Source organism: Gobio gobio (assembly GCF_949357685.1).
Source record: "Gobio gobio genome assembly, chromosome: 21".
NCBI classification, from domain to species: Eukaryota; Metazoa; Chordata; class Actinopteri; order Cypriniformes; family Gobionidae; genus Gobio; species Gobio gobio.
The window spans coordinates 23859079-23879503 of NC_137117.1; the positions used below are offsets into that span (position 1 = coordinate 23859079).

General features: G+C 37.8%; 1 protein-coding gene across 1 annotated transcript in view; it reads left to right on the top strand.

The window, feature by feature from the left end:
- Window positions 1–20425, top strand: part of lrp1ab (low density lipoprotein receptor-related protein 1Ab) — a 131654-nt gene that overhangs the window by 45664 nt on the left and 65565 nt on the right. Inside the window, exons 3-6 of the mRNA XM_079803350.1 lie at window positions 8561–8698; window positions 18794–18913; window positions 19048–19176; window positions 19297–19551. Of these exons, the coding sequence (XP_079659476.1) occupies window positions 8561–8698; window positions 18794–18913; window positions 19048–19176; window positions 19297–19551 (642 nt within the window). The remainder of the gene's footprint in view (window positions 1–8560; window positions 8699–18793; window positions 18914–19047; window positions 19177–19296; window positions 19552–20425) is intronic.

Consider the following 20425-nt stretch of genomic DNA (forward strand, 5'->3'; position numbering starts at 1 on the left):
TTATCAGTGCCCTGACTACTGAGCTGATTGAGACACACGCAACGATATGGCGCAACCAAACATGATACGGTTGCATGATTGGCTGTTAGCCTGTCACTCCCTACATTGCTTGGTTACCAGAGAGCGAGTGCCTTTGTTCATGCAACCAAACTTGCTTCGCAGCCTCAGGTTTCTTCCGACGAAGAAAAAAAAAAGAATCGAACGCAATTTTTATTGATATCGATTACGTGTCTATCGCGATACATATCGTTATCGTTTTATTGCCCAGCCCTACTGGTATCACTGGGATTTTACACCTCATTTTTAAATCTCTAATTTGAAAGCGAAAGTGCCGTGGGGGGCAGGTGATGGAACCAGTGTTGCTGCTGAACACCTGTAACATTGACTATCGCAGCAAGCCTAGTCTGTACTTGCTACTTGTGTTCTTGCTCACTTGTGAAATGTCATGTTTCAATTCAAAGTTCACATCTAGACAAGTACAGTTCAAATCCCTGGATGCGGACTTGAGACAGACAGGTATCCCAGAATGCATCTCACACTAACCAGCAAGCATCAATAGTGGAGGAGAAAACCTGCATAATTTAAAAAATAATAGCGTTACTGTGTCACAGGCACTCAGTGCTCATTAACCCCACCTGGAACAGCCTTACCTCGGCTAGTCCTTCCGATGTTCGCCGCTGGCTCTGATGTTGCTGTTGTGGTTAAACATGAGATATGATTTGTCTTGTGTATATCTAACGGGCAATCTTTGGTCTCATGAATCTATAATTTGTTCTCGGGTAAATCACTCAGGCTGAGGGCAAAGTGAAGTCTCATAACTTTATATATTTAATCCATTTATCTTTAATGTTGTAACCTACTAGAGCGCTGACTTTGTGCGTTTGACTGAATTGTTTGCTTGTCTTTTATTTCTCATTGTATAGCTTCTTATACCTTTTAAATTATTATCATTAATACGGATATTTATTACATTTATTAATATTTTTAAAGTGTAAACAAAGAGATGTTTTATATTTTGTTTTGTAATAAATCAATCAATGTACGCATTACATGAACCACATTTGTGTGGCTATTAATATGTAAGAGGCAGGGTGGTGTTTTATAACATATTTTGTTTTATTGTAACCTTTAATGTCTTTTATCGCCTATGAGTCATAAAACAAGAAAAAATTAATTTGTTTTATCATTTATTTTAACGTTAAGATTATCTTAATATGCCCACAAGTCTATAGTATCATAAACCAATCAACATCTAGTTAGATAAATGCATTTCAGTTGCCAAATGCATTATATTTATCAGTATTTATTTATTCTCCTTACTATGAAGTTTTGTATTTTTTTTTGTCAAAATGGCAGACTCCTCTCTCTGTCAATGTTTTAAGAATTCAGTGATATATATTTTTTTTGTTTAATGTCACCTATAATTTAGAGAGTGAAAGAAGGAAGGTGAAATTCATGAATGAGGAAGAGAGCAAAAGTGTAATAGAATATGTAAATGAATGGAAGTGTAGGTAAACTATTCTCTGTGCTCTAAGGTCTCTAGAGATATGACCTTGGTAGCTAATGGGTGTAATGAGTATTCTGGATAGCAGAAACCAAGATCAGAGGTGCGTTTCCTTGCCTGACCGAATCATCTGTTATTGGGAACAGAGAACAGAAGGTTTGCAAGGACATTGGGTTAATGGCATGTCATCGCTGACCCTGGATCAGCTGGTCTAAGACAGCATAAAATTAAGTGTCAAAAAAGAGACTCTGTGGCGGTGAAGATAACTAAAGGTCAAGGACAATTTGTTTAAAGACCGATTTGTTCTGCTCTCAAGCTTTTTGGCGAGCACACGGAAAAAGAAGTGACAGCCATTGGAGGAATAAATAATTCAGATAGTTAAATGTTTAGTGAGGTTGTTTTGTAATGCAATGAAGCCTTAGACCATGATTTATGTATTTTGAAATAATACATATACACGCATCTCAAATCTTGTAACATTTATTAGGGCCCGAACACCGATGGTGTGAGGACCCTATTGGAATTGCTCAGCCTATTATTATTATTCTCCCAAATGAATCGCATTTTTGAGTGCCTAAACATGCTCAAACTCTCAAAACTTTGCACCCGCATCAGAAGTGGGTAAAATTTGCGTCTGATATGGGTTTCAGAATTAGGCGTTCCAAAATGCAAAATACTACATTTCAATTAAGCACCGTTCGAGCTACGTTTCACGTATGAGTATGAAATTCGTTAGACGCATGTAAAAGCCCAATGCCTACAAAAAAGACCACCGGTGCAAAATCAAAAAACCCAACAGGAAGTGAGATATTTTGAATTTTCTCTGCAAAAGTTTTGCAGTTTTTGCCATTTCGAGATGTTGTACTTTAACAAACTCCGCCTAGAGATTTTATTAGATCAACATCATATTTGCACAATCTAATCTAAAGGCCTTGGTGTTGTTAAATTGCGAAGATCTTGAGTTTTCCCTGAAGGGCGCGCATGCTCGGTTACAGAATCAAATCACTGAGGGTGCTTCTTTTATTAGTGTCCTGTGACATTTAACCAGTATGAACAGCGATGAAGTGCGTAGGCTATATCTAACAGAAATCAGGCGCTTGCACGTTTAACAAATTACTCACTCCCAACAGAGTTTTGCACTGTATTTGGACCTAATAAAATGGCGCTCGTTTTCAGTTAAAAAACGTATAAGCCAGAGTTTTCTGAGATGATACAGAATGATACAGAACATAAAAGACTAGTGAAGGCGCTTTTCCATCGGGCCAAACTGTTCCCTTTGTTTATTAACCGTTCCATTCCGTGCTGATCCAAGCCGGCCGGTACGGACATGGTTTCGTTATCTACTGTGGTGCTGCGATAATGTTCATACGTTATACGTCATGTCAGTCGTTGCCTCTGTAACGCAAGAGTTTACAGACGATATGTATTGTAAATATCGACTGCGTTATGAAGAAATTAACTATTATTAATTTGTTCAAATCACTCAAAGCAAGCTATGGAGAAACTGGCAGCCAGGCAACACACAAGTGATCGATCCCGAGTGGCAACATACACACATTCTATGCAGCACAGTAGTCGGTGGAGGGAAACTCATCCCTTCGTTCAAAGTGTGGTCCTGAAAAAATGTTGTTTGAAGGGCTTTCTGGCCCTTCCCCTTACCCCTACCATCCCAGCCAAAAGAGAATCGGGACACCCCTACCCCTTCACGCGAATGCACAAAACGAAGGGGTAGGGGAAAGGGAAGGGCTAAGGGGTAGAAATGGGATTAGGCCTTAATCAGATCAACATCATATTTGACAGTCTAATCTAAAGGCTTAGTTTTTTTATCTTGAGTTTTCCCTGAAGTCTGTGGCGGCCTGACAAAGTTCGATGTTTCGCCATAAAACAGGAAGGTGTTGTAACTCAGACATACGTTTATAAGACATATGACATATGTTTGATAAGAGTCCTGGCCTGAAGACAGCTACATGCAAATATTCAGTTACAGTCATAATGCCACCTGCGGGCAACAGGAAAGGCCATGTTTTACACTGTGATTAACTCCTCATTGAGATGTAACCAGAACAACATCATGTTTGTTAAGTCTAATCTAAAGGCCTTGGTGATGTTAAATTGTGAAGATCTTGAGTTTTCTCTGAAGGGCGTGTCCGTGGCAGCCTGACAAAATCTGATGTTTCACCATGACACTGGAAGCTGTTGTAAGTCAGGTATACAATGTCCAACGTGCCCCAAACTTCACATGGTTGATAATAGTCCTGACCTGAAGACATCTACATGGCACTATTCAGTTATAGTCAAAGTGCCATCTGCTGGCAGAAGGAAGAGTGGCACGTCAAAATTACTTTGCTGTATTTCCCCTATATTTACCTGCTTAAATGCATCTTTCTCACTATTCGCTTTTTTCCTGATGACACCGGGTGGCGGTGGCCCTGGGTGCGAGGGCCCTTTCATCGCTGTCTGCAGCTTTAATTTGACATGTGCTTGTAATATGCACAAGGCAAAGGAGTGTTGGACATTACCGCTGGGGCCAGTGCAGGCAGACATTATTATGGACCTGTCAGTATGCTGGGTGTGTTCATCAGAGCTGAAAGTGGGATAAATGAAACGAAGGGACAGAAACAGCCCCCTTAAGTGGGGGGAGGAAACGGTGCATCTTACACAAACACACAATTAACAAAAGCACAACAGGGAAGCCAAATGGAAGGTCATTATGTAACTAGAGGTAAGGATAGGGTAAGCTGAGTTTAGACACACATATACAGACTGCTCACATAGTATTTAGACTCCCTGTGGCTCTGCTCAAATGCTTAAGTACAGCTCATCTTGAGCATGAGCCCAGGTTCACTCATCTTTTCCAGCCATGGGAAAGCAAACTTTGTAATAATGACCAAAAATTGTTTGCAAAAAGGAGAGATAGTTTTGAATAAGTATAATTTCTTAAGAAATATTGCTTTAGAGAAGAGGAAGAATTGTTGTATTAGAGCACATTTAGAAGTCTGTTCAAGCTGTTGTATCCATCTTTTCACCTTTATTGCAATACAGTATATAACACAAATGCAATTGCATGTCATAAAAGCAAGATGACAAAAGTTATAACTGTAATTAAACTAAACGATATCTGTTCTTTCTTCATGCAGCATATATTCTCTGGCTCTGTGTGCATCTTACAACAGCCCCCACTCCCGAGCGATTTATAGATTATCATGACGAAATATGCTAATCAATGACTTGAAGATAGTTAACTCCACATCAGCTACATAAATTCAACTAATCACCCTATAGAAACGTCCTGTTGCATTCTACGGAAGTCTCTCCATCATTGTCAGACTCTGGATTGAACATAAAATGATGAACAGTTTCTTTCAGTGCGTGTCTGCTCGAGGTAATCGGAACTGCTAACACGATCTCTTGAAGCTCCGCCCGCGTCTAGAAAGGGGGCCGGGAGCACCAGCTCATTTGCATTTAAAGGGACACACACAAAAACGGCACGTTTTTCCTCCCACTTAAAAAGTGACTATAAAAATGCAAAAAAAATTATCTGTGAGGTATTTTGAGCTAAAATTTAACGTACACACTCTGCGGACACCAGATACATATTTTATGTCTTGTAAAAAGGGACATAATAGGATTTTTTTTTTACATTTATTTTCTTGTCTTTATTATATTATTATTATTATTATTATTATTTATTTACTTTAAAAAAAATACATAACCATTGTTTTGTTTTTTTCATTTACATTCTTTTTTCAGTTAAGAAATCCTATTTAAGCATTTTTAAATTCTTTTGAGTTTATTTGTAATTAATATTATTGTGATAAAGCACTATAATGATAAGCATTCATTAAAGGCAGTACAAATTAAGAAAGTAGCAAATTTACAATTATGTATAAATACTTTAAATGTCTTTTTCCTCACATTCCATTAAAAGTTTTATTTTTTGCAGACTGTTTAATTTTCACTAAAATAAAGTCACTGTAAAAAAAATGCAGCTCTTTCTTTCTTTCTTACTCATTTTCTTTGTTTGTTTTGAGGTGAAATATGACTTGGACATATTCATGAGGGTTCATGAGGTTCATCCATTTGTTGTCTTCTTTTGACATGTTAGATGGTAAGATTAATTATTTAAAGCATTTAGTTTTCTTTACCAATAGCCATATATCTATTTATCTGTGGATGTCCACCTCCCCTCCTCCTTTCTCGCTGTTGTGTTTAGTGCATGTGCTTCAGGGTGTTGGTGGCAGTGCAGGAAGGAAGCAGTCGTCGCCTGTTTGAGAGGGCTCCTGTTAGCAAACGGCCAACGACTTCCCAGTTCACTCGAAGATCACAGAGATCTGCCCCCAATTCATTCACACACAGTCATTGTGAACATCCGTCTGTCTGTTCCCCCTGTTTGTTTTCCTCTTTTGCAAAACCGCGTTTGTGTGCTAATATAGCCCCTTATTGTTCTCTTTTCCATTTCTTTAAACTTTTTGGGCACAACTTGAGATTTAGTAGTTAGTAATTCTATTTGAGCAGAATTGGGATTAGTTGGTGAGTTTTGTTCGGAGCGGCCTTTTTTTTCCTACACTAGTCACAGAATCTTCTAGGCTGGTGCTTCAGAAGGGTGGTGGTGGCTGAAGAGACGTTTGAACTTGAAGAGCTGGATTTAGGCTGTGCTTAAATTGTTATCCTGCCAGCAAACCCTGAGAGGGAAGGGTCTCAACGCTTTAATATAAAACACAGAAAGGTGGAGAGAGGGTCAGAGAAACAGCCTGTAGTTATTTTTCAGTAGATACTTGCCATCCGTATAGCGAGTTCTAGCATGCATCAAATTGTTGCTCATTGTTTACTGTTTTAATCTGTTTAAGGCATTATTTGCTCTGGCATTACTGTGTTTTTTTAGTTACATGTCAGGTGATTTCTTTCCCATAATGATATGACTTCTCTAGGTAGTGTATCTTGGCTTCAGTTCACTTCATAACTTAATAAAATGGGCTGTGTGAGGAAGGATTAGATTAAGTTTGACATGCAGATGCGAGTGACTTTGGCCTTTCTACAATAATCAGCTAAATAAAAAAAACATTTAATACATTTTGTTTTTCTCTAGGATTTGTGATACTGGTTTGTTTCACTTCCTTCATAACAGCTGATAGATAAATGCCGTCATGTGATATGAATCAGAGCCATTATAAATATGAGACTGGAATGTTAGTAAAAGAGGAAGGTACACAATGTTCCTTCCTTCTTTGTGGAAAAGCTGAAATTAAGCAGAGCCCGGTTTGGAAAGATGGGGGCTGTATGTATCCAGTTATCCTGGTGTTGCTGGAAAGCTTCAGTACAATAATGGACGTGTTCATTGTGATCTTTGGAGCTACAGAAATACAAAATCATTCCTATCTCAAGAGTTAAAAATGTTTGTTATAATCTTTATTCAAAATGTAAAAGTCTTTTTTCCTTGTTTAAAGTCTGAATAGAAATATACCCTAATTCGCCCACTTTTCACAAATCCAGTCCAATCCCAATGGATATCCCACTCTACATTTTCCCACTCTACATTTTCATATGGAAAGCTATTCAATATGAGATAATGTTACATTACATGAGTTTAATTCTTTTTGCAAATGTTGTCTTTGACAGTTCAATCAGAATATTTTCATTCAGCTTGTATTCCGTTTCTTGAGAATAGAATTTGAGCACAAATGGGAGCTATTTTATGGGTCTGTTCCAAAAGCAGAGATGGGACCTTTTGAACATTCTATGTAGGTAGCATTATGAGGCCTTTAACTGCTTCTTACATAGGCAGCTCACTAGCTTTTCGAACAGAGCTAATGTTGCCCTTGGTATAAAAATTAAAGCTCTGTTGGGGCCTCCCACAGATTTTTTTTTCCCAGTCTGTTTTTGCCAAGCTTTAATGAACCAAATAAGCACATTGGCCCCTTCATTTCCGTCCCAGAAGATACTCACACATGTGGTATTAAGAGAGCAGAGAAACCTAATGGACCTTCAGAAGAAGCTGTTTGGTGCAATGTGAGTGGTGTTAACCCAGCTAAAAAACTTCAATTCCTCTATGGGAGGTGAATTTCCCCCTCCTTTTCTTGTGTTTTTCTAAAATGGGTCAGCAGATGTTATGAGTAGAGGTGGAGGGGAAGAGAGAAAGAGGAGGTGGAAGAAAGAAAAATATCCAAGATAAACAATTTGCTTTGCAGTGTAGGCCACACGGAGAGAGAACGGCTCCGGCCAAAAGCGATGCTATGAACGGTTTACTTTTTCTTTTTGTTTATTTTTGGATGTAGAGAGTAATTTATCTTACCAGTTTTACCAATACGTTTTTTAAATACAAGGCAATAGTTCTTTGTTGTATTCTCAATTATAACTTGTGGCTGTGTGTTTTATTTAACAACTCTGGAGACAGTGTGTCTTAGTTTTTTTTTTTGTTCCTTGACTTTTGCTCTCTTAACATCTGAAAGATGTTACTGACGCTAGAAATGTTCATGCAGATTAAGAAACTCATTGGCCTTTCAGTGAGCATTAGGAACAGCGTTGTTACCGTTAACTAAAACAAATAAAATGAAAAATTAAATGAATATAAAATATAATATTAAATGTAAGAACTTAAATGATAATTATAAATGTTGCCTTGGCAGTTAACTGAAATAAAATAGGTTGGTAACAATTTACAATAAGGTTTCATTTGTTAACATTAGTTTATGTATTAACTAACTGTTATCCACACTGCTTCGGGGGGTTAATAAAGGTCTTCTGAAGCAAATCGATGGGTTTGTGTAAAATAACTCATGTGAAATTAATACAATTAATAAACAAGCATTTATTAATATTACAAAAAAAAAAAAAAAGTCAATATATTCAACAAATAGTATATAAATAATACTAAACACTGATTCAGAACCAATCACACCAACCCAAAACATACAATTTTACAAGCAAGTGTCCTTTTTGACTAAACTTTACTGTATCTGCCTGCAAGTTACATCACCGAGGTTTGACAAATGGTGAAAAACAAAACTCTTTGTATCGTTGCAGCGTGTTAACTTGTTTGTTTGTTGTGTACCTTTGCAGGCCATCACACCCAGGTGTCACAGTGCCCTCCCAATGAGTTTGAGTGTCGAGGAACAGATGTGTGCATTCACCTGAGCAAGCTGTGTGATGGTGTCCCAGACTGCACAGATGGGCGTGACGAGGGGCCGCACTGTCGAGGTAACACACATGCAGACAAATCACATTAGAACGCAGTCTGATCAGACCTGAGTTTTATCTCTCTTTTTTTTGTCAAGTTGAAGTTAGGAATGGGATTTATGGGTTCTTTACAAGGAAGCTTCCACTTAACAAGTGCCATGTTAGTATATCAGTATCAGTATATTACCTAATACTGTCAGCCAGTATTAGAGAATCTTAGGCCAGCTGATATAACCATCATTAGCCCAATCAGACCTGTACATTCAAACAAACTTACTCTACATTCGTTGATATGGAAAAACTACTTGATACTACTTGCAATCTTAATGATTTAGTTTTCTGGGAGGTTTTCTGAATTTTGCTGATTTTGGTGAATAGTATTTGGTGAAGAGTATATGGTGATTTTTTTTAACATTTGTAATAATGTATTGTCTTGCATTTAAATGTCATTGTTTTCCATTGCTAAATATTTTAATATATTTTAAAATGCATTTTTTTCCTATCATGACACAACTTTTTTTTAGCAGTCATTACTCCAGTCTCCAGTGTCACATGATCCTTAAGAATTACAATATGCTCAATTTGGGGCTTAAGAAATATTATGCTTACTATTTTTCTGTAGACTGTGATAAACGTTTTCATCATTCTTTGAATAGAATGTCAAAAAAATTGCAGCATTTATTTGAAAGTAAATCTTTTGTAACTTGAATTAATGTCTTTTACTGTCACTTTTGATTAATTTAATGCATCCTAGCTGAATTTGTGTGTGTGTGTGTGTGTGTGTGTGTGTGTGTGTGTGTGTGTGTGTGTGTGTGTGTGTGTGTGTGTGTGTGTGTGTGTGTGTGTGTGTGTGTGTGTGTGTGTGTGTGTGTGTGTGTGTGTGTGTGTGTGTGTGTGTGTGTGTGTGTGTGTGTGTGTGTGTGTGTGTGTGTGTGTGTGTGTGTGTGTGTGTGTGTGTGTGTGTGTGTGTGTGTGTGTGTGTGTGTGTGTGTGTGTGTGTGTGTGTGTGTGTGTGTGTGTGTGTGTGTGTGTGTGTGTGTGTGGTGGGACCAGTTGTTGGTAAGTAAAATATGCTCTAGCTCAAGAAATCCATATTGTAAGCCCTGACTGTGTTTTATGAAGAGATATCGTAATTAGCCAAGATCGTCATGCCACGGTCTGTGTTTGAAACCCCCATGTCCACAAAGGTATCATGTTATCATGTACTCATCTTGTTTGTGTCCAAAGTCCAGAGATGCACTGTCTGATTCAGCTGACCTATATCTTTAAAGGAATGATCTGGCCACTTAGCAAGTAATTGAAAGAAATCAGGCCGACAGTAAAATCTCATTTTAAAAGGAACGTTTAGATAGTGAGGTCAAATAAATCCCCGTAATGTTAGTCCCGGTCTATCCGCCGCCATCATTCCATACTGATGGAATGTTAGAATGACAGACTGGGCCTGAGGTTTTAAAGGCCGAATGATAAATAATGTACCTTCCTGACCTGGCCCTTGGCCAGCACTTTGAGTCTGGACACACACACTTCACTTGTCTTCTCGCTTAAATGCCGACCCTTTGAACCCAGGGGTAAACACTCACCCACTCTTCCACACAAACCCCTCGCACTCAGATGTACAGAACGCACACAAACATACGCTCGCATGCTTTTCCTGTTGGATGTTTGCTTGTTCCTGGTTTCACAGAAAGGTTTACAGTTTCACAAGCATTGCGCTGTTTCCCTGTAACAGAAGTGGAGATTGTGCAAGAAACTCAGCTGCAGTGTTTTATAAACATGCTTTGTCGCTCTATATTTCTAAGTAATTATCACAGAGTTGTTGACAAGTGGGGCAAGAGGGAGGCAGGCATGAATTTATGACCGTGTGATACTTCTAGCTGCTATGTTAACAATGTAGTGGGTTAGGATCAAGAAATCAGTGATGGGAACGCTAACTACTCAGCCAGCCTCTGATATCTGCTGTGCTTATGCTAGTCTGGCTCATTTTATACTGGGTTTTGTTAAGTCAACCCCTTGCTGAGCTGGGAACCGTCTCAATGCTGGTTTGATTTGTGTTTTCCCTCCTGGCAGATTTAATTGGCTCCCCGCAGTCTTGATTTAATCTTTCTGCGCTAAAGCCTCTCAGAGATGTTTCAAGGTCTGTCCAGTTCCTCCCACTATGAAGATACAGGGAAAAATCTGTCAGCCCTCTCCAAAATAGCTTTCTGAGGAACTCAAGATCTGTAGTTTTCAAACTTGGGGCTGCACTGAAAAAATTTTCTGGTCAGCTCTCATTGCGGCCTGTTCACATTTTTTTGACTCCTCAAACTGGATTATTTCACAACAGACTGGAGGAGTATATTTATCGTAGAACATTAGCCATTTCCCAACTTTTTACTGGTCTCATTTTACTGGCAGAGACGTTAGAGATAAGAAATCTGGTGACGTTTGTCTGTTCAAGGAAGGCAGAGCATTTTCGGACTGTTTAATTTTTGTGTATGTGAACGACTGTGCACTAATTAGGGCTGCACGATAATGGGAAAAACTCACAATGCGATATTTAGTTTTTCTGCGATTATATATTACGGGATGAATACAATTCCACCAGATGATTTGAATAGCTCAATTTGTAAAGAATTAATCTTCCTATGAAGTTTGGGGGGATTTTTATGGGGAGTGCATCTACATAGAAAATAATAAACAAATTACAAGCATAGATAAATACAATAGAACAAAGATACAAATGAAATAAGCAGTGCTTTATGTTTTTTAGGTAAATCTACGTGTCAGTTCAAGCTCAAAAGAAAGAAAAAGAGAACTGAATTCGGTGTTCAGGTGCCGTCTGCGTGTGTGCACGCACAGAAAACAGTGTGCGAGTTCCAGTCTTGCGTTTGATGCATATGCAAATTATTAACATTTACTCTATGGTGGTTAACTTTGCAATTTACAAAACTTTTACAAAAGAAGAAATGTCTTGATCACCAAATCAGCATATAGAACGATTTCTGAAGGATCATGTCTGCTGAACATTTATTTTACAATCAATTAAAATAGAAAACCGTTATTTTAAACCGTAACAATATTTCCACAATATTACTGTTTTTATTGTATTTTTGATCAAATAAATGCAGACTTGGTGAGCATAAGCAATCTGACCAAAACCTTTGAATGGTAGTATAGTTAGCTACTTTTTGTTTTGTAGCTGGTTACATTTTCAGATGTTGCCTTGATTATGACTTATCTACTTTGAAACTGTAGATTGTCAAGCTACTCGTAATTCATGAATAAGTCAACACAAAAGCAAAATAACTCTGTTTACTTTCTTCCTCCATGTGCACAATTAATCACTCCATGTTTTCTTTGTCTTCATAATCTTTCTTCCAAATGTAATCGCTCTAAAATGCCTTATATGCTTCAGCCCCTCCAACCTGACCACTTTCATTACTTTTTTTTCCCTTTGTCCTAATTTTTTCTGTCATTGAACATCCCTTTTCTTTGGGAAATGCGTCCCATTACAGGCTAAATGGTTTGAGAATGCAGTTTCGTTGGCTTTGTCTGCTAATGTGGCCATGGTGCCTGTGTTTATCCTGTGTTATTGCTCTGTTAGCTTCATATTAGCCGAGCGTTTGTCTGTTCTGCTCATGTTTAGCTGACCTATTTCACACAAGAGGCTGTGCACACATGCGGGCAAATACACTGCACTTACAAGAACGATTAGCCCTTTAAAATAGAACTTTGCACTGCTATTGGCAAACACCACTGTGCCTTTCAACTTTATCTGAGCTCAGCTTTGGCAACAGCATATCATTCTGGGCAATGGCTTATCCATTTGTTTCTATTCTGCTGTAGGGCTTCACAATGTTTTCACTGCACTGATGGATGAGTTTGGCTCTGATCACTACATATTATTGTGACAGAACAGGGAGGGCAATTGGGAGTACTGACTTGACAATGTACACTGCTCAGATAAATAAGATAATTAATGTAATGTTTTTTTTTTTAAGTCTGAATTACAGAATGTCCTTGAGGTGGGTCCGTGTTGTTAAATTCAGTTTGCTTGGTACATTCAGTTTAACAACGTTAAAGAGCGCAACTCTTTAACGGGGGGGGATCAAGCCTTCGGGGATCAAGGTGTCAGAACCCTCACCCCCCCAACCCCTGCCCCCTCGTAATTCGCACCGTCATTTTTTTTCTGTCTGTTTTTTTCTTTTCATTTTTTTTCAGCCATTTGTTTAGGTTCATCTTAAAGACACTCCCATATCAAACAGAACAAGAGAGTTTTTATCTGGTTTGGAGTCAATGAGCTTCAACATTGGAGTGTTTGTGTGTCCTAAAACTTCTTTCTGAAGAAAGGTTTGCTTATCTTTTCCAATCATTCCTGAACAAACTCAACACACAGACCAAAGATGAAGTTCTCCAACCCCCTGACCTGACAAGAACTATTGCTGTCAGAAGAAAAATGTTCCCCACATTCTAAATTATTACCAAACACACATACACACACTCTCACATACACACAAGCATGCAGGGACCTGCCACCAGACAGACAGCGAGATCTCAGACATGAGAAATATTATACACAAGAAATATTATACACAAACATGCTACAAAGTGTATTTACAAAGTGCCATAAAGTGGTTCAAGTTTTTTTTTTTGATGCAGCATGCCCATGTCGAGTGGCGTAATAGTTACTTTCCTTCACAGCTAAAAATAAATGCAATTCAAAATGCATTTTTTGACAGTCTGCAGTGATTCTATACATTTGAATACTATTTAACTATATACTAACTAATTCAATATTTAACATTCATAATATTTTTAAAGAAATTAATATTTTCATGCCCGCAAGGATGCATTCAATTTATTAAAAGTGACCGTAAAGACATTTATATTGATTCTAATTTGCTGATTTGCTGCTCAAGAGATTCCATTTCAAATAAATGCTGTTCTTTTCTTTTCTGGATTCTTTGACGAAAAACTCCTGAAAGGAAAAGAACAGCGTTTATTTGAAATAAAAATCTTTTGAATGCAGAAAATCAGCATATTAGAATGATTTCTGAAGGATCATGTGACACTGAAGACTGGAGTTATTAAAAAATATATATAATTAAACAAATAATTAAAAATATTAATAACTACTTTTTAAAAATATTTAAAGGATTAGTTCACCCCAAAATGAAAATTTCCTGTTAATTTACTCACCCCAATGCCTTTCCATTCAAGAAGGGCATTTGTATCAGTCTTCACATGAGCGCTTTGTAAACACGGGGCTGGTACTTTTGCATACGTCTAGCGAGACCTTTCCGTGATTACGTCATCCTTAGCCACCTCGCAGAGCTGCGCAAGATGAACAATTTAGGTTAAAAAGTATATTCTTTTTTTTGGTGTTTTTTATGACCGATCACCGGTTTTGCTAGATAAGACCCTATTTCTCATCTGGGATCACGCAGAGCCTCTGAAGCCCATCGAAGCGCTTTGAAACTGCATTGATTTGAACCTTCTGCATTTGGGTTGCAATTGAAAAGAGTTATATGATGATAAAATCCTGGAATGTTTTCTTAAAAAAACTGAATTTCTTTTCGACTGAAGAAAGAAAGACATGAACATCTTGGATGAGATGGGGGTGAGTAAATTATCAGGAAATTTTCATTTTGGGGTGAACTAATCCTTTAATTGTTTAAATATTTTACCTGAATAAATTATATAAGTAATATAATTTATTTAAATAAACAGTTAAGTTGACAACATAGATCTTAATATATTATGATGAATCATAATATATCATGCATTTAGATATAGATTTATTTCACCACATAAAACTATTATGTTATATTATGACTTCTCAATGTGTTCCAGGAAAACAAGTGAGTAATATTTCAAATGAGTCACTTTTAACCAGTTAATTGAAATGAAGTGGACAGAATTGACTGACTCATTTACAGGAATAAATTGACATTGCAAAGCTGTTTGAAAGTGCTTATTGCTGCAGTTTGCTCTGTTGTAAGGCTGTGAGTAAATGTGACATACAGTGATGTAGCGTTTTGTTATGCTTCACAGCTACTTGTCGAATAAACTAGCCTTTACTGGAACAGCCGCGCTAGCTAAATGCAGTCTGTAGCATCTCTACTTTTAGTTAGTTGTTCTCCAACACTAGCCTGGCCTCCCACTCGCCAACTGAAATATTAATGGAAATCACCAGTGCCAAAATAGGAAGCATGAAATTTTCAGCATTTTCTGTTCTCCTCATGAAGCATGCAGGATGCGTGTCCTGATTCTTTGCTTGTGCTAGATCAGGCTTGAGAACAAGGAACACGACACATTTCTGAAGAGGTTTTCCTGCTCCAGACATTAGGAACAGAGCTGACCCTGGATCTGCTGTTAGTAGTGCTGTAACAGGTTGAGTGCTTTGCATATGGTGCGGTTAAAGACTGATTTTAGGTTTGGCTGCCGGCGTTTTTGTAGATGTTGTCTTTGAGAGATTCTGTGGTGTGGTATTAAACCTTTCATCATCCTCTATCTCTTTATTTTTCTCGCTCGGTCTTATTTGTTAATTATAATGGAATGTTGGCCACACTCTTACAGTTCAAAAATCATTTTCGTTGCACCAATAAACCACAAACATGTGGGTTGCATACCAATCTAAACACCCGCAAGGCTTGGCTGTGTCAATTGGAGACTGCGTTGCCAGGAGGTAATCTTACTGGAGTATTCCCAGGGTCCCAATGAGTGTGGAAAACCTGGAAGTGTCAGGGAATTTTAAAATAGTGCTTTAGAAAAATCATTAAAAATTTCTATTCCTATCTTCTGCAATCTCTTAAAAATAATAGTGATTTCCCAGTGATCACGAGCGACTGGAAAATTAAGGGATTTCATTGGTCTAAGCAATGGTTCTCCACCTTTTTGACCCCGAGGCCCCACATTGTCTACAACAATATTCAAATTCCCCATGACTTTTCCAGTTTTTCATGATTTACTGGATAAGGATTAAGGATTTTTCATCCCCCCATTTATACCTGATAAAACATTTTAAATCTTGCCACAAGTCGAAATTATATATTCATTATAAAAATGTCTATGGAGATATAAGATTATATTCATTTACATGACTTGTCTTGTTCTCGAAATTAAAATTAGGCTACCTTACCATGTTTCCAGGTTTTTCTAGACTTTGGAGTTTGGTTCTTCAAAGAAAGAAAATGTTCAGATGTGAATTTTATTTTATTTATTTTTTACTTCAAATTATTTAAAATATCTCGGGGCCCCTTGGAAGTTTGCTGAGGTTTCCTAGTTGGCCCGGCCCCCTGGTTGAGAAACACTGCTGTGTTCCATTATATTCATGTCTATTGACCATTTTTGTGGCATTCCTCAGAAATTGTTTTGAATTGTACCTCGGTTCGGAAAAGAAACAAAAGAAACTCAGTGTTGATAGAAATTGACTTACAATAGACATCATTGGGTGAATTGTTTCGCATTGCTCCATAAATTTCCATTCTTAAGTCTTTAACTGTCAATGCATTTTCAGTTTGTTTTTACAAACTCTGCTATTGAAACCCGCAACATTCCTTTAATGATACGTCACGACTAGTTCCATGTGGAATCTGCGCCTGCAGAAAGTCCTTCTGCTTTCCGCAGAATCGCCATTTGTGCCAGTTTCACACTTTGCACGTTCATGAACTTTTTAATTCCATAATGCTTTCAGCTTCTCAGAAGAGTCTAGTACACATAGCTTACCATACTCATTCATTCTGCAGAATGCCAAAGATTTTCCCTAAAATCAATCCAGAAAATCCAGAAAAAAGACTCTGTCTTGACCTGCTCCTGACTGACTGCTTTGCGGGTAGCCAGCATTACGTCCTGAACGCCCTTGTCTCTGTTTGGAGTAGTTTGTGGGTGTGAGGTCAGTGTATGAGCTGGGGTTGGATGGTATGGGGAAATTGATTCGATACAGGCCGTAGTGTTTTGCCTGCACATCTTCCTCTCTACACATTCCACAAAAGCCCTATTGTACCCCTCAGTGCCACAGCCTTTTGTGTGATGAGGACTCTCATTGTCCCTGTGCGTACATTTGTGTGGTTGAGTCTCTGTCTCCTCCTCTCTGTCCTCTTTCTCCTACAGTGTTGCAGTGCATTGTGGGCTGATTGGACATTGGCATTGTGGTCTCTCCAAATCATAACTGACCGAATGCTTAATAGTGGCAGTCATGGCATTTAGTTTATCCGTCAATATTCGCGTCATTGCTAATATAAAATATCACAGATTCTTTTGCAACATTTACTTTTTAAAGAAATTAATACTTTTATTCTGCTATGATGCTTTAAATTGATCAAACAGTAAAGACTTTTACATTGTAAAAAAAAATAACTTTCTATTTATCAACGGATCTGGTTTCCACCAAAATGTTAACTAACAATATTTTCAACATTGATAATAATAAGAATGTGACACTGAAGACTGGAGTAATGGCTGTTTTTACTGTATTTTTGATCAAATAAGTTCAGCCTTGGTGAACATAGACTTCTTTCAGAAACATTTAAAAAATCATTAGTGTACACATGATGTTAACATATCTCAGATGCATCTCCATTGACCGTTTATAATCAGAATTTAAGACGTTTTTTGTAAAATGGTTATTTTATTTCGAAGTTTAAAACCCTTTTTTGACCTTTGCAGCTCTCGAATAGCATTTATACTAAAAATGCAATTTTGCCCTTCCGTGATTTGAGCAGTTATATCATGATGCATCTAGATGACTCATGACTCGTCAGATGGCATTTACACCAGTATTTTTTGCGCAGCTGTCTTGTGATCAGATTAACCGAGACGGATGTGCCGGGTATAAAAATCCTGTAGGATTTTACAGGAGTTCCTTACGTAAATATTACCATTGTGATTTTGGACTCCTTTGAACCATTCCCACATTAGCATATCAAACAAAATCACTGTTTTGATGGATGTGGCTTTCTCAGACCTGTGTGTATCCGGTGGGCACGTGGAGACTTGTTTTTTGTCTGAGTGAAGCCGCAGTCTGAGTTCACACAGAGTTTGGTGGACAGTGATACAGTGTTTGGCAACACAGCAATACCCACAGTATAAAACCAAACGCACTCATCTGTGTCCACCCAAACCTTTTAATCATATGCTCTGTGTGTATGTGTTTTTGGTTGGTTGAGCAGTGAAGCCCCTGTTGCGCTTTCATATGGTGCCAAGATGTCCTAAAAGCTTCTCTATAAGAGCATTAAAGGCTTTTCACTGTACACAGCACACATGGAAATCACATGCGATTTCTCTTCTATCTCTAGGATAAGTGTCACAATTTGCACATACATAACAAGAGAGACAACAGACTAAGGCTGATGTTAGGTAGTTTATGGTGGTTGATTAGCTGGACAAACAGCTTGTTGCCACAGGGGTTGACTTGTTTGTGGATGGTAGACCACATTGACTAAGCTGATGAAGGTCTGGAAACAGCTTGAAACAGCCAGATGACCTGCTAACCAATTTTGAGATAATATGACCTGGTTTTGTTGGAAGTAAGCCGGGCAGTATTTTGCTGAATAGTTAGGCAGTATGGTTCAATTCAATTATATTTTCTTTTAAATATTTTATTGCACATATTTTGGTAAATATTGCTGTTTTTGTTATTTATTGTTATACTTGTGTACACATATAGAGATGATTAAATGTCATTTGTACTTGTACATTTGAAAATATGTATGTATTTTTATTATATATTATATAATATTGCTTGATCATTTCAGTTTTACTTTCATTTTAATTGATTTTTAATTGTAAATGATTTTTAAAAACTCATATTTTTAAATCAGCTTGCTTATTTTTTGAATTATTTTTTTTCTTTTTCTGTTTGTATTTGTTTTCTTTGTAATCTTGTTCTTTAATTGTATTTCAGTTTTTATTATTATTAATGTGTTTTTTAGCGCTTTGGGTTTGAGAAAAGCGCAATATAAATTTTTTTGATTGTATTATTAATTTTATTTTGAATTTTTGTATTTATTTTTTAGCTATATTGTGTAGTACTAGTTTCTTTAATCTCTTCATTTTAATATCTCCATTAGATCCAGTGAAATTCTCAGTGGATGATTCTCTGCTAACAGTCTGTTCTCACTATTTCTTGTGCTATAGAGTTCGCCCATAACTGCACCATCATGGGCTGCCAATACAACTGTTCGGTGACACTGTCAGGTCCAAAGTGCTACTGCAGGAACGGCTATGAGGTGGGAGAAGATGGAAAGACATGTAAAGGTGAGCTTTGAATCCTGCACCTGTATTTAATGTGATTTAAATAAAGGTGATTTTATAATATAGTGATGACTGTTAGAAGTATTGAACAGGGAGCATGTGACTTTTTTCCAACCATGTGGCTTTCTCTGCGTCAGACTTCAACGAGTGTGCAGTGTACGGGACTTGCAGTCAGACATGCACAAACACAGATGGCTCCTACACCTGCAGCTGTGTGGAGGGCTACTTGCCTCAACCAGACAACCGCTCTTGCAAGGCCAAGAACGGTAGGAAATTAACAACATTTTTGCTGATCCTTTGTGCTCATTTGTCTTGCTCTCTGTGTGGTCATAAACTTATTTTTTGAAGTGACAAGGCCCCACAATGTGTTCTCATCTCTGTTTAAGACCCTGTAGATCGGCATCCGTTCCTCCTCATAGCCAACTCCCAGAACATTCAAGCCACCTCTCTGAGCGGAGCCAACCCAATCTCCATCAACACTAAGCAGACCACCGCTATGGACTTCATCTACGCCCAGGAGACTGTGTGCTGGATCCACATGGGTGACTCTCCCGCTGCCACCCAACTCAAGTGTGCCAAGTTCCCCAATGCCAAGAGCTTCATAGAGGAGAAGACCATCAACATTTCCCTCAGCCTGCACCGTCAGTACCATTTTCTTAATTGTGTGTTTTATGTTAGGTATCTGTTTGTGCAAGATAATCCAAAAAACACGTACTGAACAAATTAACTTCATGGTTTACAAGAAATTATTTTAATGAGCTTCCTCATTTGTGTTGTAACTGTAATTACAGATGGGTTCTGCCAAAGGAATAGTTCATCCATAAATGAAAGTTCTGGCATAATTTTCTAACCCTCATTTAATTTCAAACCCGTATGACTTATACTGCCGTTCAAAAGTTTGGGGTGTGTAAGATTTCAAAATATTTTCACAGGAAGTCTCTTATACTCACCAAGACTGCATTTATTTGATCAAACATACAATAAAAACGTTAATATTACAATTATTACACAGTTAAAAAATTTCAAATATTTTTACAATTGACACATTTTCTATTTTAAGGTATAAAATGTAATTCATTTTTTTTATGGCAAAGCGGAATTTTCAGCATCATTACTCCAGTCTTCAGTGTCACATGATCCTTCAGAAATCAGTCTAATATGTTGATTTAGCCGGCAGCTATCACCCTGTAGCCCAAGACTGGTTGCCCAATGAAGCTAAGCAGGGTTGAGCATGGTCAGTACCTGGATGAGAGACCTCCTGGGAAAAACTAGGTAGCTGCTGGAAGAGGTGTTAGCGAGGCCAGCAGGGGGTGTTCACCCTGTACTCTGTGTGGGCCCAAAATATTGATGGGGACACTATACTGTAACAAGCACCGTACTTTAGATGAGACGTTAAAATGAAACGTAGGTCCTGACTCTCTGGCCATAAAAAATCTCAGGGAGTCCTTCGGAAAAGGTTAGGGGTGTAATCCTGGCAATCCTGGCAAAATTTGCCAATTCCATCATCCATCGTAC